Genomic DNA, 26,159 nt, shown 5'->3' with positions numbered 1-26,159 from the left:
TACAAGAATATAACTCCTATAATACTGCCCCCTATGTACAAGAATATAACTACTATAATACTGCCCCCTATGTACAGGAATATAACTACTAGAATACTGCCCCCTATGTACAAGAATATCACTACTATAATACTGCCCCCTATGTACAAGAATAACAAAAATTTACTTACCCCGAAATTTTCTTTTCCTGGAGTCCAGGGGCAGCACACACAAATGGGTTTTAGTCCTCTAGAACCAATCAGATAGAGACAGGTTACCAAGCAGTACACATGTATTCAATTAACTAGTTAAGGAGCCCTATAAGAGGGAGGAGGAACTAGGAGACAGTGTATTATTATAAAGCAATATAAATAAGGGAGGGAAGCATGTGCTGCCCCTGGACTCCAGGAAAAGAAAATTTCGGGGTAAGTAAATTTTTGTTTTCCTGATCGTCTCAGGGGCAGCACACACAAATGGGATTTGTAAAGCAGTACCGAAAAATTCTATGGGTGGGCCACATGTTTGTAACTTAAGCACTGCACTGCCACAGAGTGCCTTCTGCTTAAGAGATAGTCTAGCCTAATAATATTTGACAAAGGTTAAAGATGACGACCATGTTGTGGCCTTGTCCACTTTGTCCATGACATAACTCTGTTGAAGAGGTAGCTGTAGGCTGTATAGAAGGAATCCTTATCACTGAGAAGGATCTTGATAGCATGTATACTGTAGTGTTCTTCTATGGTGGCCTTAGACCACCTGGTTATAGTGACAACTTGCCCTTTGCCCAGTTATTGGGAGCACTGGAATAGGAGGCACCAAAAAAATAACGGAAGATCATTTTTTAAGGGAAGACATCAAGAACTGCTATTCTTAAATCTTGAGTGTGGAGACTTCATTAATCCTAACAAGAGGTTTGTAGATAAAAGGAAGCATAATTTTTTTTTTTTTTTTTTGGAAAAAAATCTGGCATTGATACCCAGATGAGGAAGTCATCTCAATTTTTGAAGTATGGATCTTAGATTAATGGATCCTGTAGTTCAATAACCCGCCTGGCTGCGGTGATGGCGGTCTGAAGAATACTTTAAAGGTGAGGGACCTTTATGTAACAGTTCTGATAGGACCCTATATAGGGCTGAGAAGACAACCGATAGCGCCTTACAGGAAGGACAGCAGAACTTAAGGTTTTGAAGAATTATTATTATTAATTTGAAGAAGATATGCAGTAGATGCCATTGTTGAGAATTTGATTGAGATTTAGTCGAGATTTTAAGATATCTGGATCAAAGTTGATGAAGATTTGAGCCTCTTTCATACTCCGTTAGTCTTTCAACCTGGTAGGTCTATGGGCAGTCTGTAGGGTAATTATGACCTCCGGATATGATCGCAGTTGTGACATGATCACTGCGTCAGCCTCCAGGCAATTAGCTGCCGAGTGTGTGGATGAGTATGGTGTACGCTCTTTTTGGAGAGCAGGTCCCCTGTTGCTGGCAACTTACAGTACCTCCCTTTTGACAGCGACCGTGGCAGGCCCTGTGGAGCCAACGAGGCGGGAAGACATAGTCTTTGTCCTTACCTCATCTGAAACTGTTCAGAACATTTGGACCAAGGGAGTAGGAAAGCAACATGTACACCAGAGCCTGGTTCCACTTAAAAAGGAAGTCCGTCAATTGCCAATGTATGGCTGAAATGACTTACATTTTTGGTAGTTTTGAATTTCCGCATGACGCTATGGCATCTGGATAGGGAAAAATCTCATTTGACCATTACACCATTATAACTGATGAGTTGAGACTCCATTCTTTCGGGTGGCATGGCTCACAGCCCAGAATATCCGCAGTGGTGTTCTATAATCTTTCAATGTGACCTGCAGACGTACTGTGCAGAAGATCTTCTGTCTGTGCCATCATCCTTACATTAGCGGGCTAAGTGATAGCTTTTCAAGCTTACCGCTTGCTCAGAGAATATGGTCAGTCCGTTGTCTAACTGGACTGGGTGATGACAGTGGAGAAGGTACTGAAAGTGGAGAAAAGGGCTCTACTGCCCTAAAGTTCTTTTAGGATTTTGAGATTCATCATCTTGTTTGCTCCACTTCTTCTTAGTCCATAGATGACTAACATGGGCACCCCAACCCTCAGAGGAGGCATCTGATGCAAGTCCCTATCGGAGATAGGAGACCAGAGTATTTTGGATGATTGAGTTTGAGATTCCTACCGTCTTTTCTGGTGTTTGAAGAGCCCTTTATAGGCTTGAGAGGAATGTCGTGTCCCTTGTTCCACTTTGTCTGAAGATCAATCTCTGGATGGCCCCCACTTATTCTGGGGTTACATTCATCAATTGAGGTGTTTATTTAAGAAGCTCAAACCTCGGTGACTGACGGGACACAAAGCAAGATTTCTTTGCATTAAACACGAATCTCAGAATCTGACACAATTGGAGAAACTTCTAAAACATGGGATTGGAGTAGAGGTTCTGAGGAAGCTCTCATCAGCCGGCTGTCTGGATACTCCACCATTGTGATACCCTGATCCTCAGGGCTGCCATGAAAAACCACTGCCAATAAAGAAAAAAACTGGAGATGCAATCTTTTGGATCTGGTTTGAATCACTACACAACTATCCCCTGTGAGTAGACAGGGAACATTGAGGCTACAGTGTGACTAGATAGTCCCCTTTAATTAGAAGAGCCCCTGCAGACTGGATCGCTTTAATCCTGAATTTGACCCCTCTTTATTTATTTATTTTTTTGAATGTTGAGAGAAAAAAAATGAGGGTCATTACAAAAAATATGACGTCAGCTGGTAGAGTTCTCTGGACACTGAGGTGCAGCCTCCTGTGATGACTGATGTCCCCAGTTGTCTGATGGTAGTTCTTGACTACTGAGAGTAATACTTCTGAGGTCTTCCTCCCCACCTCGTGTATGTGGAGCTCGGCGTCACATGACAGTAGGACTGGTAATAGGTCATCTTCTCCTGGAAGAGAAAGCGTCTTCTTGCTTAGCCAGAGACTTCTGCTGCCTCCTAAAGACTCCGCTATGGACTGTGGAGCTTCACTCCCTGACCTTCACTTCAGCTTTCCAGGATCATGGACATGGATTCTGGCTGGAACAGGCTTCAGAAGTTGTTCTTAAAAACACCATTTCCATCCTATTACCTGACTCATAAGGCTCTTCTAGCCGTACTGGCGAGGGTAAATGACTTACAGGAGAGCCTCGCCGTATCCAGGTGAGTATCAAAGATCATCTGTAGCACTTGATGAGATGCAATCTTTTCAGTATTCATCTAATACACCAGAACAATTCGCTCAGCCCGAGCCACTTGGGGCAGAGGGCAGGGAGACTTTACACAGCAGCAGAGGAAGTAGATGACTTCTTCAGTACAGAGACTGCTTTATGGACTAGGGAACGCCGATTCTTCAGCGGGAACATCGCTTTGTGAGGTGCCTTAGTAACCGGAGGATCCTTAATTATAAGAGATTTGACTTTTCAATGTACATCTTTGAATGTAGGCTCAGGTTATATTTAAAATCCACTCCTCTAGGATGGGGTGTCCCTACTAGGATGGTTTAACGTCCTCATAAAGACTGAACTTTATCCTTGTGTAACATAATATTCATCATTATCAGATTCCCCAGAACAAGACCCCTCTTCAGAGCTCTATGGTGACTTCAGAGGCCGCTGCCCCTTGCACCATGATATAGATCCACTATAAATGTCCTCTGTTAGATGTGGGAATCAGGAGAAATAAGCTGTTAGTTTGCATTATCAGGAGGTGCAGAGACTATGCTTAGCTTAGAGAAGGTTTCTTGCTGAGCTCCTGTGAGGCGACATCTGCTATAAAACAGAACAAAACAAGGGTTAATCACCCGTTCTGACCAGGCATTTCTAGCACTAATGCTAGCAGAGAGTGCACATAATATCGCCATTACGTATCCACACAGGAAACTGTGTGACCGGAGGTGCATGATAACAGCACCCTGCTATACATCCGACCCAGGAGCGGAGGTACTGTGAGACAGGGGGTGCATGATAACAGCACCCTGCTATACATCCGACCCAGGAGCGGAGGTACTGTGAGACAGAAGTGCCTATATATAGCATTTATACATCTAATAACAGCAGATGCACTAATCCATAGTGTATAATAACATCCAACATAGGGGCTGCGGCACTATGTGCATATATCATATATCTTACACATCTAATAGCAGCTGATGCACTATGACACAGGGAGTGCACAATAATAACACCATGCTATACATGTAATATGGGGGATGAGACCCTATGTAACAGAAGTGCATTACATCATAGATTTTTATGCATCATATAAATCCAATACAGGAGCTGAGGCCTTATCAAAGGAAGCTGGGATTCCCAGCCAGTCTCCCATTCCGGCACCTGCCAGGCCTGGAGCTGCTTAGCAGCAGTGATCTGACGAGAGAAAGCACATATAGGTTAGAATGGCTGTGGAGAGTAACATAACATAACATCCTGTACATGTAATATAGTAGCTAGGGGTAACCAGCGAGTGTATAACATAGCATCCTATATGTATAATATAGTAGCTAGGGGTAACCAGCGAGTGCATAACATAGCATCCTATATGTATAATATAGCAGCTAGAGGCAACCAGCAAATGTATCATAACACAACATAGCATCCTATATGTATAATATAGCAGCTAGCATAGCATTCTATATGAGTAATATAGTAGCCTGAGGCATGATGTAACAGCGAGTTGTACATATAACCTTATACATTTGATACACGCGCTGCAGCACTATAAAGCAGTGAGTGCCTATAACATTGCATTAGGACACAGCCCTCCTGTATATATCCTGCAGAGGTATACAAACCCATATAGGAGCTGCAGCACTGTGTAGCAGGGAGTGCAGGGCCTGGACAGCAGTAATCAGCGCAGTGTGAATACACACCAGGGAGCATGAGCATAACAGGAGCCATTTCTTACCTCAGTAAGCAGAGGGCCGCGTTGCTGGCAGAGAGCAATCTGCATATTGTGGCGCCGGAACTTCAAACTCCAGACGCCGATTGCGTCACCTCCGGTCCTCAGCCAAAACTCCCTGGCGCCAGAAAGGGAACACCACATCCGGTGCTGTAATCATGGCATCACACAGGCCCGGCCTGCCCTCACCTGAAGTGTCACATCCGGACTCCTCGGGCTGAGGCACTTCCGGTCCGGCTCCCGCCATGGAGGTAGGCAGGGTTGCAGTAGTGTGACGTAGGCGGCCTTCATCTCCTCTGGAGGCCATTACAGCCTCGCGGGTATCAAAACCCTGGGAGGGCAGGCGTGTACCGAGGCTCAACACTGCCCATGTTTAGGCTGCTGAAACAGTGGCCGTCTCAGTACACCATCGCGTCTGAGCAACATGGGACACCCCACTGTGTGCAGCGCGGACACAAGAACAGCAGCAGCAGCAGCATAGGTCCTGTCTGTATCTCTGACCTAGAGAAAGAAAAAATACACTGTCTCCTAGTTCCTCCTCCCTCTTATAGGGCTCCTTAACTAGTTAATTGAATACATGTGTACTGCTTGGTAACCTGTCTCTATCTGATTGGTTCTAGAGGACTAAAACCCATTTGTGTGTGCTGCCCCTGAGACGATCAGGAAATAACTACTATAATACTGCGCCCTATGTACAAGAATATAACTACTATAATACTGCTCCCTATGTACAAGAATATAACTACTATAATACTGCCCCCTATGTACAAGAATATAACTACTATAATACTGCCCCTGTGTTCCAGAATATAACTACTATAATACTGCCCCCTATGTACAAGAATATAACTACTATTATACTGCCTACTATGTACAAGAATATAACTACTATAATACTGCCTCCTATGTACAAGAATATAACTACTATAATACTATCCCCTATGTACAAGAATATAACTACTATAATACTGCCCCCTATGTACAAGAATATAACTACTATAATACTGCCTCCTATGTACAAGAATATAACTACTATAATACTGCCCCCTATGTACAAGAATATAACTACTATAATACTGCCCCCTATGTACAAGAATATAACTACTGTAATACTGCCTCCTATGTACAAGAATATAACTACTATAATACTGCCTCCTATGTACAAGAATATAACTACTATAATACTGCCTCCTATGTACAAGAATATAACTACTATAATACTGCCCCCTATGTACAAGAATATAACTACTATAATACTGCCCCCTATGTACAAGAATATAACTACTATAATACTGCCCCCATGTACAAGAATATAACTACTATAATACTGCCCCCATGTACAAGAATATAACTACTATAATACTTCCCCCTATGTACAAGAATATAACTACTATAATACTGCCCCCTATGTACAAGAATATAACTACTCTAATACTGCCCCCTATGTACAAGAATATAACTACTCTAATACTGCCCCCTATGTACAAGAATATAACTACTATAATACTGCCCCCTATGTACAAGAATATAACTACTATAATACTGCCCCCTATGTACAAGAATATAACTACTATAATACTGCCCCCATGTACAAGAATATAACTACTCTAATACTGCCCCCTATGTACAAGAATATAACTACTATAATACTGCCCCCTATGTCCAAGACTATAACTAGTATACTGTCCCTATGTACAAGAATATAACTACTATAATACTGCCCCCTATGTACAAGAATATAACTACTATAATACTGCCCCCATGTACAAGAATATAACTACTATAATACTGCCCCTATGTACAAGAATATAATTACTATAATACTGCCCCCTATGTACAAGAATATAACTACTATAATAATGCCCCCTATGTACAAGAATATAACTACTGTAATACTGCCTCCTATGTACAAGAATATAACTACTGTAATACTGCCCCCTATGTACAAGAATATAACTACTGTAATACTGCCCCCTATGTACAAGAATATAACTACTATAATACTGCCCCCATGTACAAGAATATAACTACTATAATACTGCCCCCATGTACAAGAATATAACTACTATAATACTGCCCCCTATGTACAAGAATATAACTACTATAATACTGCCTCCTATGTACAAGAATATAACTACTATATTACTGCCTCCTATGTACAAGAATATAACTACTATAATACTGCCCCCTATGTACAAGAATATATCTACTATAATACTGCCCCCTATGTACAAGAATATAACAACTATAATACTGCCCCCTTTGTACAGGAATATAACTACTATAATACTGCCCCCTATGTACAAGAATATAACTACTATAATACTGCCCCCTATGTACAAGAATATAACTACTATAATACTGCCCCTGTGTACCAGAATATATCTACTACAATACTGCCCCCTATGTACAAGAATATAACTACTATAATACTGCCCCCTATGTACAAGAATATAACTACTATAATACTGCCCCCTATGTACAAGAATATAACTACTATAATACTGCCCCCTATGTACAAGAATATAAATACTATAATACTGCCCCCTATGTACAAGAATATAACTACTATAATACTGCCCCTGTGTACCAGAATATAACTACTATAATACTGCCCCCTATGTACAAGAATATAACTACTATAATACTGCCTACTATGTACAAGAATATAACTACTATAATACTGCCTCCTATGTACAAGAATATAACTACTATAATACTGTCCCCTATGTACAAGAATATAACTACTATAATACTGCCCCCTATGTACAAGAATAGAACTACTATAATACTGCCCCCTATGTACAAGAATAGAACTACTATAATACTGCCCCCTATGTACAAGAATATAACTACTATAATACTGCCCCCTATGTACAGGAATATCACTACTATAATACTGCCCCCTATGTACAAGAATATAACTACTATAATACTGCCCCCTATGTACAAGAATATAACTACTATAATACTGCCCCCTATGTACAAGAATATAACTACTATAATACTGCCCCCATGTACAAGAATATAACTACTATAATACTGCCCCTATGTACAAGAATATAACTACTATAATTCTACCCTCTGTGTACAAGAATATAACTACTATAATTTTGCCCCTATGTACCAGAATATAACTACTATAATACTGCCTCCTATGTACAAGAATATAACTACTGTAATACTGCCCCCTATGTACAAGAATATAACTACTATAATACTTCCCCCTATGTACAAGAATATAACTACTCTAATACTTCCCCCTATGTACAAGAATATAACTACTATAATACTGCCCCCTATGTACAAGAATATAACTACTATAATACTGCCCCCATGTACAAGAATATAACTACTATAATACTGCCCCCATGTACAAGAATATAACTACTCTAATATTGCCCCCTATGTACAAGAATATAACTACTATAATACTGCCCCCTATGTACATGAATATAACTACTATAATACTGCCCCCTATGTACAAGAATATAACTACTATAATACTGCCCCCTATGGAGTAACTATAGTATAACAGGAGGATGATGTTATGTGTAGTTCATGTATTATGTTACTCTTGTATCTCTATAGGACATACGCTGCGGCTAATATCACCACTAACCTGTACGTGGTCAGTGAGCCGTGGCTCTTCTCCTTGGCCTGGTGCTCGGGGGCGCACTCGGTCACCACAAATTCTGTACATTCACTGAAGAGGATGAAGGAGCCCATGTTCCTCATGGTAATATATTTTCACATTTCATAACTTTAGATTGCAGAGCACTACAACCTCCATCATGTTCCGACCACTGGACATAAAGATAATCTGTATGCCCCTTACATATATGACTACAACCCCCAGCATGACCGGGCTGCAGGACCCTATACAGTCCTATACATCAGGATTATACCTCTGTTATTATGTTGTAGTGTATTGAGGGTCCCGTGATCCCCCCTCCCCCCCTTTGTTGTGTTTCAGACCCCGGCCGAATACAATCTGATGTGGATCCTCACAGATGGAGCTTCTGCCTTTCTGATTCTTCTCATCTTTGTGCTGCACTGGTGAGTGTGACCTGCCTGATGACTAATGTGTATACATACAAGCCCCGCCTCATTGCTGGGGGTCTTGAGCAGTGAAGGGGTTAATGTTACCATGAATATGGTCTGTCTAGGTTATTTTAACGCGGCATGTCCTAGATAAGCTGGCTTACACAGTTACCCGTCTGGATGCCGCTCCCAAACTGGCCACCAGGGACGCCACCCGAGGCGAGAATCTCAACTCGCCTCCTAGGTGGTGGGTCTGTGGCATCTAAAGGGTTAATGCCAATGTCCCTGGTGTTTTGCGGTTTCAAAGGGAAAGTAGAAAGACAATGTTAGTGTCCGCCTTCCTAGTAGGATAGAATATTGTAATAGCAGTTTCCCTGGTGGTCTACAGTATTGTAAAGGTTAATACTTGTTCCCTGAGGGTCTGGGGTAATAGGGATGGTGTAATTATTCAATCACTTGGATGTCTGTATTTTGGTTTTTTAGGTGGAGAGAAAGGGGCTTTTCATGTTGTCCTGAAAGTAATGAGGTTTCTGATAGTGGATTATACAACACATTCAAAACAGGTAAGTGATCATCAGCAGGTGTGACCACACAGACTGCAGCCAGCGTCAGGTATTGTTTCTGGAGAGATGTGTAATCAGACTTATGTGTAGGTTGTTATTCCACAGTCCTGCTGCTACTATGGATTTATATTCCAGGATTGTAACTTTTCCAAGTATCTGTACAGTGCTGTGCTCTGCAATCTCTGAACTGCTCCACAGCAGTGTGAGGACACGCTCCCAAAGCTACAAACCTGGAATATAAATCCATATTCCACAGTCCTGCTGCTACTAACAACATACACTGAAGTCTGATTACACATCTCTCCAGAGACAGTATCTAAAACTGGCTGCAGAGAGCACAGAGCACAGCAGTGAGAAGACACCCCCAGTACAATCCTGGAATATAATTCATATGTTACAGCCCTGCTGCTACTAAAAATATACACAGTGGTATGATTACACATCTCTCCAGGGACAAAACATAGCACTGGCTGCAGAGAGCTGGGAACACAGTAGTGTGAGGACATACTCACATAACAATTCTATTATACTGTATAATTTCATATTTCACAGCCCTGCTGCTACTAATAACATACACAGTGTTTTAATTACACATCTCTCCAGGGACAATACATAACATTGGCTGCAGTGTATATTCTGTATGTAGTCGGTATGATATGCAGATAGTACAAGCTGCGGTGTTTTCTCTCCATCTAGTGGAGACAAGGCCGGAACAAGGAACTTTGGTACCCGAGGCAGACTAGCAAAATTGCCCCCTCCCTGTAATAGGATAGCAACACCACAGCAAAATCACTTTTCCCAAGCAGGAAAATGAAATGGAGCACTCCCCAATTAAAAATCACAAGAAAAAAAAATATAAAAACCAAATGCTAAGGATATACACCTACAATTAGCCTCCAGTATATAGGTAGCCCGGCACATGCCTCCAATATATAGGTATCCTGGCACATGCCTCCATTATATAGGTAGCCCGCCACATGCCTCCAGTATACAGGTAGCCCAGCACATGCCCTTAGTATACAGGTAGCCCAGCACATGCCCTTAGTATACAGGTAGCCCAGCACATACCCTTAGTATACAGGTAGCCCGGCACATGCCTCCAGCATACAGGTAGCCTGGCACATGCCTCCAGTATATAGGTAGCCTGGCACATGCCCCTAGTATATAGGTAGCCCGGCACATGCCTCCAGTATACAGGTAGCCCAGCACATGCCCCTAGTATACAGGTAGCCCGGCACATGCCTCCAGTATACAGGTAGCCCAGCACATGCCCCTAGTATACAGGTAGCCCGGCACATGCCCCTAGTATACAGGTAGCCCGGCACATGCCCCTAGTATACAGGTAGCCCGGCATATGCCCCTAGTATACAGGTAGCCCAGCATATGCCCCTAGTATACAGGTAGCCCGGCACATGCCTCCAGTATACAGGTAGTCTGGCACATGCCCCTAGTATACAGGTAGCCCAGCATATGCCCCTAGTATACAGGTAGCCCAGCACATGCCCCTAGTATACAGATAGCCCGGCATATGCCCCTAGTATACAGGTAGCCCAGCATATGCCCCTAGTATACAGGTAGCCCAGCACATGCCCCTAGTATACAGATAGCCCGGCATATGCCCCTAGTATACAGGTAGCCCGGCATATGCCCCTAGTATACAGGTAGCCCAGCACATGCCCCTAGTATACAGGTAGCCCGGCACATGCCCCTAGTATACAGGTAGCCCGGCACATGCCCCTAGTATACAGGTAGCCCGGCACATGCCTCCAGTATACAGGTAGCCCGGCACATGCCTCCAGTATACAGGTAGTCTGGCACATGCCCCTAGTATACAGGTAGTCTGGCACATGCCCCTAGTATACAGATAGCCCGGCACATGCCCCTAGTATACAGGTAGCCCGGCACATGCCCCTAGTATACAGGTAGCCAGGCACATGCCCCTAGTATACAGGTAGCCAGGCACATGCCTCCAGTATACAGGTAGCCAGGCACATGCCTCCAGTATACAGGTAGCCCAGCACATGCCCCTAGTATACAGGTAGCCTTGCACATGCCTCCAGTATACAGGTAGCCAGGCACATGCCTCCAGTATACAGGTAGCCCAGCACATGCCCCTAGTATACAGGTAGCCCAGCACATGCCCCTAGTATACAGGTAGCCAGGCACATGCCTCCAGTATACAGGTAGTCTGGCACATGCCCCTAGTATACAGGTAGTCTGTCACATGCCCTAGTATACAGATAGCCCGGCACATGCCCCTAGTATACAGGTAGCCCGGCACATGCCCCTAGTATACAGGTAGCCCAGCACATGCCCCTAGTATACAGGTAGCCCAGCACATGCCCCTAGTATACAGGTAGCCCAGCACATGCCCCTAGTATACAGGTAGCCCAGCACATGCCCCTAGTATACAGGTAGCCCAGCACATGCCCTGAGCTTAAAATAAAAGAAGATGTATACTGACCTGCAGCCTCCTCCTCGCTCCCGCACTTCTTCTCCTCCAGGTGCCCCTGTTATGATGTCACTGCTGCCGGTGCTCTCTCTATGACGCAGGCAGGCATTACAACACTACAGCATGGATGGCGCGGCCTGGGTCACATGGAAGGTGCAGCGCTAACCAGTGCCTGCACCCAGTGATCAGTGCGTCTTACAGACATAGCGCTGATGACTATTGAGGGCTGGGGTGGCCTCCTCCAGGGTGGGAGCCGAGGGTGGTGCCCCAGGTGACCTGGGGATCGCTTACCCTCGCCCCAGCACCCTGGGGATTGCCTACCCTCACCCCGGCACCCTGGGGATTGCCTACCCTCACCCCGGCACCCTGGGGATCGCCTACCCTCGCCCCGGCACCCTGGGGATCGCCTACCCTCGCCCCGGCACCCTGGGGATCGCTTACCCTTGCCCCGGCACCCTAGGGATCACTTACCCTCGCCCCGGAACCCTGGGGATCGCTTACCCTCGCCCCGGCACCCTGGGGATCGCTTACCCTCGCCTCAGCACCCTGGGGATCGCCTACCCTCACCCTGGCACCCTGGGGATCGCCTAGCCCCGCCCCAGCACCTTGGAGATCGCTTACCCTCGCCCCAGCACCCTGGGGATCGCTTACCCTCGCCCCGGCACCCTCGGGATCGCTTACCCTCGCCCCGGCACCCTGGGGATCGCTTACTCTCGCCCCAGCACCCTGGGGATCGCCTACCCTCACCCCGGCACCCTGGGGATCGCCTAGCCTCGCCCCAGCACCCTGGGGATCGCCTACCCTCGCCCCGGCACCCTGGGGATCGCCTAGCCTCGCCCCGGCACCCTGGGGATCGCTTACCCTCGCCCCGGCACCCTAGGGATCGCTTACCCTCGCCCCGGAACCCTGGGGATCGCTTACCCTCGCCCCGGCACCCTGGGGATCGCTTACCCTCGCCTCAGCACCCTGGGGATCGCCTACCCTCACCCTGGCACCCTGGGGATCGCCTAGCCTCGCCCCAGCACCTTGGAGATCGCTTACCCTCGCCCCAGCACCTTGGAGATCGCTTACCCTCGCCCCGGCACCCTCGGGATCGCTTACCCTCGCCCCGGCACCCTGGGGATCGCTTACCCTCGCCCCAGCACCCTGGGGATCGCCTACCCTCACCCCGGCACCCTGGGGATCGCCTAGCCTCGCCCCAGCACCCTGGGGATCGCTTACCCTCGCCCCGGCACCCTGGGGATCGCCTAGCCTCGCCCCAGCACCTTGGAGATCGCTTACCCTCGCCCCAGCACCTTGGAGATCGCTTACCCTCGCCCCGGCACCCTCGGGATCGCTTACCCTCGCCCCGGCACCCTGGGGATCGCTTACCCTCGCCCCAGCACCCTGGGGATCGCCTACCCTCACCCCGGCACCCTGGGGATCGCTTACCCTCGCCCCAGCACCCTGGGGATCGCCTTCCCTCGCCCCAGCACCCTGGGGATCGCCTAGCCTCGCCCCAGCACCCTGGGGATCGCCTACCCTCACCCCGGCACCCTGGGGATCGCCTAGCCTCGCCCCAGCACCCTGGGGATCGCCTAGCCTCGCCCCAGCACCCTGGGGATCGCCTACCCTCACCCCGGCACCCTGGGGATCGCCTAGCCTCGCCCCAGCACCCTGGGGATCGCCTACCCTCGCCCCGGCACCCTGGGGAGACCTTGCTTCTTGCTGTTCTTTGATCACTAATGGAGCAGTGATTGCTTTTATTTCTGCAGAGATGGACATGTCTGTATCTGAGGACGGCTACGGCAAGAGTGTCCCGACCACCCCCAGCGCCAGACCCGAAATCATGGGCTCCGGAGAGATTGCCTGAGAGCGTGCCCAGCACTGATTATGTCTGTATCATGCCCAGGTTTATAGAAAGTCTGTGCCCGCTGAGCACTGACCAGCCTGGCCATGGACTAGAGCCATCATGGATCAAAAGCAAATTCTAGGACAATTGTGACAATTCTGCTGCCCGCGCTGGAGAATGGACTGGAGAAGGATGGAAGGCATGGGTATAGTGCTGCGCCCCTGCAATACCCATGGTGGTGCCCGCTATGCCCATTTTATAATAGTCCATAGTGGGTAACATTAATGTTGCGCTGGTTTGGATTCAGTGTGGTGCCCGCAGTGCCAGCATTACATTAGCCCTGGCAGGTTGTAACTCATTCTGGTGCCCGCATTAGATTAGGCCTAGCAGGTTGTAACTCAGTGTGGTGCCCGCAGTGCCAGCATCACATTAGTCCTGGCAGGTTGTAACTCATTCTGGTGCCCGCATTACATTAGGCCTAGCAGGTTGTAACTCATTGTGGTGCCCGCAGTGCAAGCATCATATTAGTCTGAGCAGATTGTGGTCAATCTCATAGTAGATGCCCATCTTCACCACCAGGGTATAGGCCACATGTCACTTCTGGTGCCCGCCTCCATCACTAGAGATTGATCTTACTACTGATTGCCACTACTCAGTGCTGCCCCTGCAGGCAAGGAGGTGCTATACAAGTACAGCCGACCATCTGCTCCCACCGTGGCCTTCAGTAAGAATCGCTCTCAGTTTGTACAACCTTCACCCAAAAATACAGAAGATGATCTTCCCAAATCTGGATGGACCTCATGGACGGGGTAGCTAAATGATCCGCCGCGGCCGGTCTATATATGGCCGACTTCATGGAGCCATAACCGGTTATCCTCCGGTGTGTGGGGGCCCCTGGGGGCCAACATGAATAGCACAATATGTACAAACTTATCGTATCAAATCCTGAGGCTGCTCTACTGAGACATTGAGGTCTTTTAGGAACTTAGTTGTCCAGCAAACCTCACCCACATCCCTGCACAGGGGTGTATATCATACATGCCGACCCACCCGAAACATCTGCTTCTCGGGAGACACCCAGCGCCTCGAAAGTGGGCAAATTCCTATTGTGACATGGGTACTGTATGAGTCATGACTAAATTGTCACATAACGACCCCGTAAATGGGGCGTGGCTTAGGACAATGGGGTGTGGTCAGTCACATTTATCTATATAAATCTATCGTAGATAAAAGCCCTATGGCCGCCCTCTGGCAGTGCTGCAGCCTCAGGCTTTGGGCCTATAAGTTGAATCCGTCGTAATTTTTGGCTAGAAATAACATATTTATGTATAATTTTTATGACACGCGTCGATAGGGACACGTTTTTTCGATTTAGGGAGTGGCCTAATCAATCACAAGGGATTGTGGGTATCTATATGTATGTGATGGAGAGATACAGAGAGATACGTGACCCCAGCACAGGACGAGGGCTCCCGGTTTTATATCTAGTGTTTTCTATGTGGTCGTTGTGGCGTTTGTATCTTTACAATAAGGGCCGTTAAAGGGACGGGCACATAGATTATCTGTGTAAATATTTAACATTCTGTCATTTTTATCTATTTTAGAAAACGATTATGTTTGATGTTTACCGACAGGTTTGAGCAGAAGTCGCTGCTCAGAGCAATAATGTTCTGTCTGCTGCTTTCACAAGAAATAAAAGGATTTTTGTAAAAAAATAAATAAAAAGTTCTACTGAGTCTTATTGCGATTTATAGTCACAGTGGAGTAAATGTACTCAGGATCTATCTGGGGATCCTTCTCTCTTCTTCTATCTGGGGATCCTTCTCTCCTCATCTATCTGGGGATCCTTCTCTCCTCATCTATCTGGGGATCCTTCTCTCTTCTTCTATCTGGGGATCCTTCTCTCCTCATCTATCTGGGGATCCTTCTCTCCTCATCTATCTGGGGATCCTTCTCTCCTCATCTATCTGGGGATCCTTCTCTCCTCATCTATCTGGGGATCCTTCTCTCTTCTTCTATCTGGGGATCCTTCTCTCTTCTTCTATCTGGGGATCCTTCTCTCCTCATCCATCTGGGGATCCTTCTCTCCTCATCTATCTGGGGATCCTTCTCTCCTCATCTATCTGGGGATCCTTCTCTCCTCATCTATCTGGGGATCCTTCTCTCCTCATCTAGCTGGGGATCCTTCTCTCTTCTTCTATCTGGGGATCCTTCTCTCTTCTTCTATCTGGGGATCCTTCTCTCTTCTTCTATCTGGGGATCCTTCTCTCTTCTTCTATCTGGGGATCCTTCTCTCTTCTTCTATCTGGGGATCCTTCTCTCTTCTTCTATCTGGGGATCCTTCTCTCCTCATCCATCTGGGGATCCTTCTCTCCTCATCTATCTGGGGATCCTTCTCTCCTCATCTATCTGGGGATCCTTCTCTCCTCATCTATCTGGGGATCCTTCTCTCCTCATCTATCTGGGGATCCTTCTCTCTTCTTCTATCTGGGGATCCTTCTCTCTTCTTCTATCTGGGGATCCTTCTCTCTTCTTCTATCTGGGGATCCTTCTCTCTTCTTCTATCTGGGGATCCTTCTCTCCTCATCTATCTGGGGATCCTTCTCTCTTCTATCTGGGGATCCTTCTCTCTTCTTCTATCTGGGGATCCTTCTCTCCTCTTCCATCTGCTGATCCTTCTTCCTGCAAATCGATCTCTCCTCATCTATCTGGGGATCCTTCTCTCCTCATCTATCTGGGGATCCTTCTCTCCTCATCTATCTGGGGATCCTTCTCTCCTCATCTATCTGGGGATCCTTCTCTCCTCATCTATCTGGGGACCCTTCTCTCCTCATCTATCTGGGGATCCTTCTCTCTTCTTCTAGCTGGGGATCCTTCTCTCTTCTTCTATCTGGGGATCCTTCTCTCCTCATCTAGCTGGGGATCCTTCTCTCCTCATCTATCTGGGGATCCTTCTCTCCTCATCTATCTGGGGATCCTTCTCTCCTCATCTATCTGGGGATCCTTCTCTCCTCATCTATCTGGGGATCCTTCTCTCCTCATCTAGCTGGGGATCCTTCTCTCCTCATCTATCTGGGGATCCTTCTCTCCTCATCTAGCTGGGGATCCTTCTCTCCTCATCTATCTGGGGATCCTTCTCTCCTCATCTATCTGGGGATCCTTCTCTCCTCATCTATCTGGGGATCCTTCTCTCTTCTTCTATCTGGGGATCCTTCTCTCTTCTTCTATCTGGGGATCCTTCTCTCCTCATCTATCTGGGGATCCTTCTCTCTTCTTCTATCTGGGGATCCTTCTCTCTTCTTCTATCTGGGGATCCTTCTCTCCTCATCTAGCTGGGGATCCTTCTCTCTTCTTCTATCTGGGGATCCTTCTCTATTCTTCTATCTGGGGATCCTTCTCTCTTCTTCTATCTGGGGATCCTTCTCTCTTCTTCTATCTGGGGATCCTTCTCTCTTCTTCTATCTGGGGATCCTTCTCTCATCTATCTGGGGATCCTTCTCTCTTCTTCTAGCTGGGGATCCTTCTCTCTTCTTCTAGCTGGGGATCCTTCTCTCCTCATCTAGCTGGGGATCCTTCTCTCCTCATCTAGCTGGGGATCCTTCTCTCCTCATCTATCTGGGGATCCTTCTCTCCTCATCTATCTGGGGATCCTTCTCTCCTCATCTAGCTGGGGATCCTTCTCTCCTCATCTAGCTGGGGATCCTTCTCTCCTCATCTATCTGGGGATCCTTCTCTCCTCATCTATCTGGGGATCCTTCTCTCTTCTTCTATCTGGGGATCCTTCTCTCCTCTTCCATCTGCTGATCCTTCTTCCTGCAAATCGATCTCTCCTCATCTATCTGGGGATCCTTCTCTCCTCATCTATCTGGGGATCCCTCTCTCCTCATCTATCTGGGGATCCTTCTCTCCTCATCTATCTGGGGATCCTTCTCTCCTCATCTATCTGGGGATCCTTCTCTCCTCATCTATCTGGGGATCCTTCTCTCCTCATCTATCTGGGGATCTTTCTCTCCTCATCTATCTGGGGATCCTTCTCTCCTCATCTAGCTGGGGATCCTTCTCTCCTCATCTAGCTGGGGATCCTTCTCTCCTCTTCCATCTGCTGATCCTTCTTCCTGCAAATCGATCTCTCCTCATCTATCTGGGGATCCTTCTCTCCTCATCTATCTGGGGATCCTTCTCTCCTCATCTATCTGGGGATCCTTCTCTCCTCATCTATCTGGGGATCCTTCTCTCCTCATCTATCTGGGGATCCTTCTCTCCTCATCTATCTGGGGATCTTTCTCTCCTCATCTATCTGGGGATCCTTCTCTCCTCATCTAGCTGGGGATCCTTCTCTCCTCATCTATCTGGGGATCCTTCTCTCCTCATCTATCTGGGGATCCTTCTCTCCTCATCTATCTGGGGATCCTTCTCTCCTCATCTATCTGGGGATCCTTCTCTCTTCTTCTATCTGGGGATCCTTCTCTCCTCTTCCATCTGCTGATCCTTCTTCCTGCAAATCGATCTCTCCTCATCTATCTGGGGATCCTTCTCTCCCCATCTATCTGGGGATCCTTCTCTCCTCGTCTATCTGGGGATCCTTCTCTCCTCATCTATCTGGGGATCCTTCTCTCCTCATCTATCTGGGGATCCTTCTCTCCTCATCTATCTGGGGATCCTTCTCTCCTCATCTATCTGGGGATCCTTCTTCCTCATCTATCTGCGGATCCTTATCTTCTCTTCTATCTGCTGATCCTTCTTCCTGCGAATCAATCTCTCCTCATCTATCTATCTGCGGATCCTTCTCTCCTCATCTATCTATCTGCGGATCCTTCTTCCTCATCTATCTTCGGATACATCTCTCCTCTTCTATCTGCGGATCCTTCTTCCTGCGGATCTTTCTTCCTCGTCTATCTGCGGATCCTTCTTCCTGCGGATCTTTCTTCCTCTTCTATCTGCGGATCCTTCTTCCTCATCTATCTGGGGATACTTCTCTCCTCTTCTATCTGCGGATCCTTCTTCCTGCGGATCTTTCTTCCTCGTCTATCTGGGGATCCTTCTATCCGGAGCCTTTATGTTGATGTGACTGCAGGAACTTTCAGTCATGTGATGTGTTCTGGACAGGTCCAAAAACTGCAATAATTTTCCTCTTTTGGCCGCCTCCAAGCTAAGTGGCCTCGGAGAGGTGTGAAGGGGGGGTGCGGCCATGATTGCCCCCCCTAGTGGGTAAAATAAATATTATATATGTGACTAAAGTACATGATATTGACATGAAAGTAAAAATAATAATCGTAATAACAGATGTCGGTAATAACCTGTCCAATCCATACTGTCCAAAAAAATCACCAAATGTCCATAAATTATGGGGCAAATTTAACATACGCCCGGCGGGCAGCTGCGATGCTCTGCACTTCTATGCCAGGTCTGAATTGGTGTAGAACTCACAAGTCGTGATAAATCGCCCCCTTATGTGTAATAAGTCATGACAACTGCTGAGATCTGTCAGTAATAAGTCCGCACGGCTTGTGATTCTGATGTTCTCCACATGTATGTTGTGTTCTCTGAGAAAATAATCAATATCAAGGAATATATCAAGAACCCTGATTCTTAAAGGGGTTGGCCATCTTCACCCTTAGTACCCATTATGGGTGATAAACTAACTTACTGGTCCTCTTCTCCTGGTCTGGGGTCCTTTCTTATTCGGCAGTAGCCTAACTGAGTAGGTGGGATAAAGCGGTCGCCATCTTGTACAGTGCGTATAGTGAGCAGAGCTATGAACACTTCAGGCATGTAGAAGAGCTTGCACGGAGGACGGGAAGAAGATGACATTTTCCTCCAGTGAGTGATCCAGGAAGGACGTCTAGGAAGGAAGAGAAGCCAGAAGATGGAGCAGTGACTGCAGGACCGGGACAATGAGGGAGAGAGTGACATCTAGTGGTCCTGCGAGTGCAGTGTACCTTAGCTATCGGCCTGGCACATTAGTGAGGAGTCTCTATACTTATAGCAACCGCTGTATACAGGGAGTAAATAATACCGAACAATCATCTCACCCGTATCCTCATCGTCACTGGAAGCATTTTCCACTCTGTGTGTACTGCGCCTAAAATTGCTGTTTGTCGCTGCGTCTCAACTCGTTTCTATACTGTGACTGAGTAATACCGCCATACAGTGACTGAGTAATACCTCCATACAGTGACTGAGTAATACCTCCATACAGTGACTGAGTAATACCTCCATACAGTGACTGAGTAATACCTCCATACAGTGACTGAGTAATACCGCCATACAGTGGCTGAGTAATACCTCCATACAGTGACTGAGTAATACCGCCATACAGTGACTGAGTCATACCGCCATACAGTGACTGAGTAATACCGCCATACAGTGACTGAGTAATACCTCCATACAGTGACTGAGTAATACCGCCATAGTGACTGAGTAATACCGCCATACAGTGACTGAGTAATACCGCCATACAGTGACTGAGTAATACCGCCATACAGTGACTGAGTAATACCTCCATACAGTGACTGAGTAATACCTCCATACAGTGACTGAGTAATACCGCCATACAGTGGCTGAGTCATACCGCCATACAGTGACTGAGTCATACCGCCATACAGTGACTGAGTCATACCGCCATACAGTGACTGAGTAATACCGCCATACAGTGACTGAGTAATACCGCCATACAGTGACTGAGTAATACCTCCATACAGTGACTGAGTAATACCGCCATACTGTGACTGAGTAATACCGCCATACAGTGGCTGAGTAATACCGCCATACAGTGGCTGAGTAATACCGCCATACAGTGGCTGAGTAATACCTCCATACAGTGACTGTGTAATACCGCCATACAGTGACTGAGTAATACCGCCATACAGTGACTGAGTAATACCGCCATACAGTGACTGAGTAATACCGCCATACAGTGGCTGAGTAATACCGCCATACAGTGACTGTGTAATACCGCCATACTGTGAATGAGTAATACCGCCATAGTGACTGAGTAATACCTCCATACAGTGACTGAGTAATACCGCCATACAGTGACTGAGTAATACCTCCATACAGTGACTGAGTAATACCGCCATACTGTGATTGAGTAATACCTCCATACAGTGACTGAGTAATACCGCCATACTGTGACTGAGTAATACCGCCATACTGTGACTGAGTAATACCGCCATACAGTGGCTGAGTAATACCGCCATACAGTGACTGTGTAATACCGCCATACTGTGAATGAGTAATACCGCCATAGTGACTGAGTAATACCTCCATACAGTGACTGAGTAATACCGCCATACAGTGACTGAGTAATACCTCCATACAGTGACTGAGTAATACCGCCATACTGTGATTGAGTAATACCTCCATACAGTGACTGAGTAATACCGCCATACTGTGACTGAGTAATACCGCCATACTGTGACTGAGTAATACCGCCATACAGTGACTGAGTTATACCGCCATACAGTGACTGAGTAATACTGCCATACAGTGACAGACCATTGAACGGAAACTTCAGAATTTTCCTCGATTTTTTTATCGATTTTTTTTCAACATTTCAGAACAAATTGTGACGTCATCAATTTAAGTTAAATAAATAAAGACGTAAAATTTCCTCTTAAATACCGGGAGCGTCCAATCAGACTCTGGGATGGGGAATATATTATAATCTGTGTCATAGATTCTCTGTATAAAGTCCACTCTGTGTTCTCCTGGAGGAGGCCTCGTCTCTCATGGTGTTCAGGTCCTAAATACTGACACCTCACATGTGATACACAGCCGGGGGGGGGTCTCTGCCACCATGGAAGGACAGCGCCCCCCCAGCGATTGTGGCCGTAGACCAGACTGCGCCCTCACAGGTAGTCGTCCTCGCTGGATGATGGGATTGAACCTTCAGTCTCTGAATCGGATGAGATTTGGGATCCAGCTCTTCTCATGTTCCAGACTTGGGGGGAGAACGTCGTACCCCAGCTACACGGATACCCCACAGACCTCAGGCAGCGGATTACATCCAGCACAAGGTGCCAGCGCTCCTTGCCAGTTCACTTGCTGCCCTTTGCCCCTCGCTGTTTGCTCATTGAGGTCAACATCTGGCTGATGTAGGAGGTCAACAGGTCGTCCATCTTGTAGCCCTGATGGGAAGGAGATCATTAGTATTTATGGCTTATGTATCAATAATTGACAACTGGGTGGAACCAACGCTGAGTGTCTATCTAAATTCTCAAGTTTTCCAGGATTTACTGGGGTGTCTCCTCACACTGCTGTGCTCTTAGCTCTCTGCAATGAGCTGCTTCACACCCCTTACCCTCTATTCTCTCCTGCTGATGTAGTCAACCAGTAGACCAGGGAAAGCTGTGCATCATGACACATCTCTACAGGGACAGTAACTGACACTGGCTGCAGAGAGAATAGAGCACAGAAGTGTGAGGACAGCCCCTGGGTGCACTTAATTCTGGAATATAAAACCCATATATCACAGTCCTGCTTCTACTAACAATACACAAAGGTATGATAACACATCTCTCCAGGGATAATACATAACACTTTCTGCAGGCAGCACAGATCACAGCTGTGTTAGGACACCCCCCCCCCCCACCCAGTACTACAATCCTGGAATATAAACGTATACTTCACAGTCCTGCAGATACTAACACCATACACAAAGTTATGGTTATACATCTTTCCAGAGACAATACATAAACTGGCTGGAGAGAGCACAGAGCACAGCAGTGTGAGGACACCTCCCCAGAGCACTTGCAGAAGCTCTAAAGTCATATATGAATTCATCATATATGACAGTCCTGCAGCTACCAACAACATACACAAAGGGCCTAAGAGCACAGCAGTGTTAGGACAGGCTCAAGTACAATCCTAGAATATAAAGCCATATATCACAGTCCTGCAGCTACTAACAACACAAACAATGGTCTGATTACACATCTCTCCAGTGATAAAACATAACACTGGCTGCAGAGAGCACAGATCACAGCAGTGTCCTCAGCGCTACAAGCCTGGAATATGAATCCATGTATCACAGTTCTGCTGCTACTAACATCATACACAAAGGCCTGATTACACGTCTCTCTCTAGAGACAATACATACCACTGGCTGCAGAGAGCACAGATCCCAGCAGTGTGAGGACACAAACCCTGTTACTACAATCCTGGAATATAAATCTACATATCACAGTCCTGCTGCTACTAACACACAAAACATCTGTCTATGGACAATGCCTAATGTTGACTGACGAAAACACAGAGCACAGCAGTGTGAGGACACCCCCCCTCACTTACCAGCGAGGTCTCGCACAGCAGTTTGCTGCCCCTCACCAGATTCCCGATAGTTATATGGAAGTACGTGTTCCCGCTGCTCCAGTTGGAGATCTTTGTGAAGGGATGCGTGGCCAGAATGTCCTGGAAGAGACCTGACAGATTAGGGGTGTACTACCCCAGAGGCTCAGGGCGCCCCAGGCCCACGCTCCATACCTTAGACTTCGGATCTATCAAGCTGACGCCATGTTTGTTGATTGCTATCAGGAGGATTTCGGGGAAGTGCGGCTCTGTGGTTTGCTGAAAAAAGGAAGACAAAGTAACCATCAAACTATACAATGTTTATGGTTACAGTCAGTCAAGCACACAACTTGGTGGTCACTAATAAGCAGGCACCACGCTTGGTGGTCACTAATAAGCAGGCACCACGCTTGGTGGTCACTAATAAGCAGGCACCACGCTTGGTGGTCACTAATAAGCAGGCACCACACTTGGTGGTCACTAATAAGCAGGCACCACGCTTGGTGGTCACTAATAAGCAGGCACCACGCTTGGTGGTCACTAATAAGCAGGCACCACGCTTGGTGGTCACTAATATGCAGGCACCACGCTTGGTGGTCACTAATAAGCAGGCACCACGCTTGGTGGTCACTAATAAGCAGGCACCACGCTTGGTGGTCACTAATAAGCAGGCACCACGCTTGGTGGTTACAAATTCAATTCGAGACTGTTCTGTCTATGGTCTGCCTCTTGTTTGTGGTGTGAGGGAGGGTTGTGGCCACTATTTCAGAAGAATATTCAGTCTGACATTGTACTCACCAAACCCAATATGAACTCTCCCCCAGCCTGAGCCACATAAGACGACTCACCCCCTTGTCCATCAATAAAGCTTCTCTTACCTTAACCTCAAAGAAAGCGGAACCGAACGTTGGCCACTTAAAGATAATCTTTAGAAAGGCAACCTTGGCTTCCTCCCGCGTCTTGCCCGCGTGTTTGTTAAAGTAGGCGATAATGGACTGTAAGGTGGAGAAAAGAGTTACAAATGTCATCACTAGGGGGAGCTCAGTGTGTACAGTATTTTTCGGACTATAAAGCGAACAAAAAATCCTTTGAAGGTGTGCCTTATAGTCCAGTGCGCCTTATATATGAACCTACTTACAGACAACAGCTGCCTTGAACTGTGCACAGGTCTGCCACCTGCTGGTCATTCATCCTTATAATCAGGTGCGCCTTATAATCCGGTGCGCCTTATATATGAACCTAGACGTTTTAGCAGGCATTTATTGATGGTGAGCCTTATAGTCCGAAAAATACGGTACATAGTAAAAAGCTAAATACTCAATGTATATGTATAAATCACATATGAAGCGAGCTCACCCCGTCAGCTCTCATTACCACATTTATTAGCATTTTGCTGGGGCTCTTAGTGGTAGGAGGGGATCATTCTATAATTCTATAATAAGATCTTGTTAGGGGAGGAGGAGGGAGGAGGAGGGAGCAGGAGATAGCGGGAGGAGGAGGTAACAAGAAGGAAGGGGGAGGGGAAGGAAGGAGCGGGGGAGGGAGGGGTTGGAGGAGGAGGGAGAATAAAGGATAGGGAAGGGGAGGAGGGAGGAAGCAGGATGGAAGGGGAGGGAGGGGAAGGAGGGGGCTTGAGGCAGGGGGCAAGAGGGACAACAGGAGGAAGGGAGAGGAGGGAGGAGAGAGTGGTAAGAGGAGAGAGCAGGAAGGGGAGGAGAAGGAAGAAGGGAAGGACAGAGGAGGAGGGAGGGGGATGGAGGAGGAGGAGAAGGGAGGAAGGAAGGACGGAGGAGGAGGGAGGGGGATGGAGGAGGAGGAGAAGGGAGGAAGGAAGGACGGAGGAGGAGGGAGGGGGATGAGGAGGAGGAGAAGGGAGGAGGGAAGGATGGAGGAGGAGGGAGGGGGATGGAGAAGGAGGAGAAGGGAGGAATGAAGGACGGAGGAGGAGAGAGGGGGATGGAGGAGGAGGAGAAGGGAGGAAGGAAGGACGGAGGAGGAGGGAGGGGGATGGAGGAGGAGGAGAAGGGAGGAAGGAAGGACGGAGGAGGAGGGAGGGGGATGGAGGAGGAGGAGAAGGGAGGAGGGAAGGATGGAGGAGGAGGGAAGGATGGAGGAGGAGGGAGGGGGATGGAGAAGGAGGAGAAGGGAGGAGGGAAGGATGGAGGAGGAGGGAGGGGGATGGAGGAGGAGGAGAACTCTCTCTCTACATCTGGAGTCTCCTACTCACCCTCTTCCAGTCATCTGGATTTAATTGCCGGATTAAGTCTTGAGGAACCAGCTCCTTCAGCATTTTGGGAATGTTTGGGAAGTAGGATTTGTCATCTTCATACTTGACCCTGTAGATGAGGGCGGCCAGCTGCAGGACGTCCTCCCGGGTGCACTTGTGGTAGCCGCGCAGGTACTTTGGAAGCTCCTGGAACAAAGGAAGTTATGGGGAACATGGAAAATGTCTTTATATTGAGAATGAGCGTATTACTACGTCATTACTGATTGTACAGAGGGAGGATTAATCGCTCTGCCCAATCCCAGAGACAACTGTGCAGCCACAGAAAACGAAGGCTGAACCATCCACATTATGTGGATTGGGGGGGGATTTGAGAGCGGGAGCAGCCTGTGTGGTGGGGGGAGAAATCTGGAGGAGGAGGATACAAGAGAGGGAACTACAGGAAGCAGCAGGTAAAAAAATATTGTTGTATAACATCCTATAATTTGCTGTGTCATAGATTTAGATCACGGAATTTACTAGTAACAATATTCAGGAACACTGGTAACAATCCACACCTGATAGTAGTGGAAGATGGAGTCAGCCATAGAGTCCTTCCCAGGAACTGTATTAGTCCACAATTTCTTCATAAAGAACACTTGATATGTGAGGGAAGGCACTATACCTGCAACACACAGCAATGTACTCACATATCTACTGTACATAGGGGCAGTATTATAGTAGTTATATTCTTGTACATAGGGGGCAGTATTATAGTAGTTATATTCTTGTACATAGGGGGCAGTATTATAGTAGTTATATTCTTGTACATAGGGGGCAGT

At 47.1% G+C, this 26,159-nt stretch overlaps 2 protein-coding genes across 10 annotated transcripts in view; one reads left to right on the top strand and one right to left on the bottom strand.

Annotated features, from left to right (window-relative positions):
* The window catches only part of GDPD4 (glycerophosphodiester phosphodiesterase domain containing 4), a 65,086-nt gene extending 49,548 nt beyond the window's left edge, over positions 1-15,538 (top strand). For 3 of the 4 annotated variants that reach the window (XM_072133947.1, XM_072133948.1, XM_072133950.1), the window contains 4 exons: positions 8,528-8,675; positions 8,913-8,995; positions 9,464-9,543; positions 13,750-15,538. In XM_072133947.1, the coding sequence (XP_071990048.1) occupies positions 8,528-8,675; positions 8,913-8,995; positions 9,464-9,543; positions 13,750-13,847 (409 nt within the window). In that variant the 3' untranslated portion in view covers positions 13,848-15,538. The remainder of the gene's footprint in view (positions 1-8,527; positions 8,676-8,912; positions 8,996-9,463; positions 9,544-13,749) is intronic. The other variant, XR_011853005.1, reaches the window with a different exon arrangement.
* A 5,806-nt stretch (positions 15,539-21,344) lies between these two features.
* MYO7A (myosin VIIA) overlaps positions 21,345-26,159 on the bottom strand; it is a 149,736-nt gene continuing 144,921 nt past the window's right edge. For all 6 annotated transcript variants that reach the window (XM_072133944.1, XM_072133941.1, XM_072133943.1 and 3 more), the window contains 6 exons: positions 25,896-26,002; positions 25,342-25,527; positions 23,993-24,109; positions 23,310-23,393; positions 23,118-23,237; positions 21,345-21,955 (listed from right to left, as the gene is read on the bottom strand). In XM_072133944.1, the coding sequence (XP_071990045.1) occupies positions 21,866-21,955; positions 23,118-23,237; positions 23,310-23,393; positions 23,993-24,109; positions 25,342-25,527; positions 25,896-26,002 (704 nt within the window). In that variant the 3' untranslated portion in view covers positions 21,345-21,865. The remainder of the gene's footprint in view (positions 21,956-23,117; positions 23,238-23,309; positions 23,394-23,992; positions 24,110-25,341; positions 25,528-25,895; positions 26,003-26,159) is intronic.

The sequence above is a fragment of the Engystomops pustulosus genome, chromosome 2, assembly GCF_040894005.1.
Source record: "Engystomops pustulosus chromosome 2, aEngPut4.maternal, whole genome shotgun sequence".
NCBI classification, from domain to species: Eukaryota; Metazoa; Chordata; class Amphibia; order Anura; family Leptodactylidae; genus Engystomops; species Engystomops pustulosus.
The sequence above is the reverse complement of the archived record's forward strand: the minus strand, read 5'-3'. Positions and strand labels throughout refer to the sequence as shown.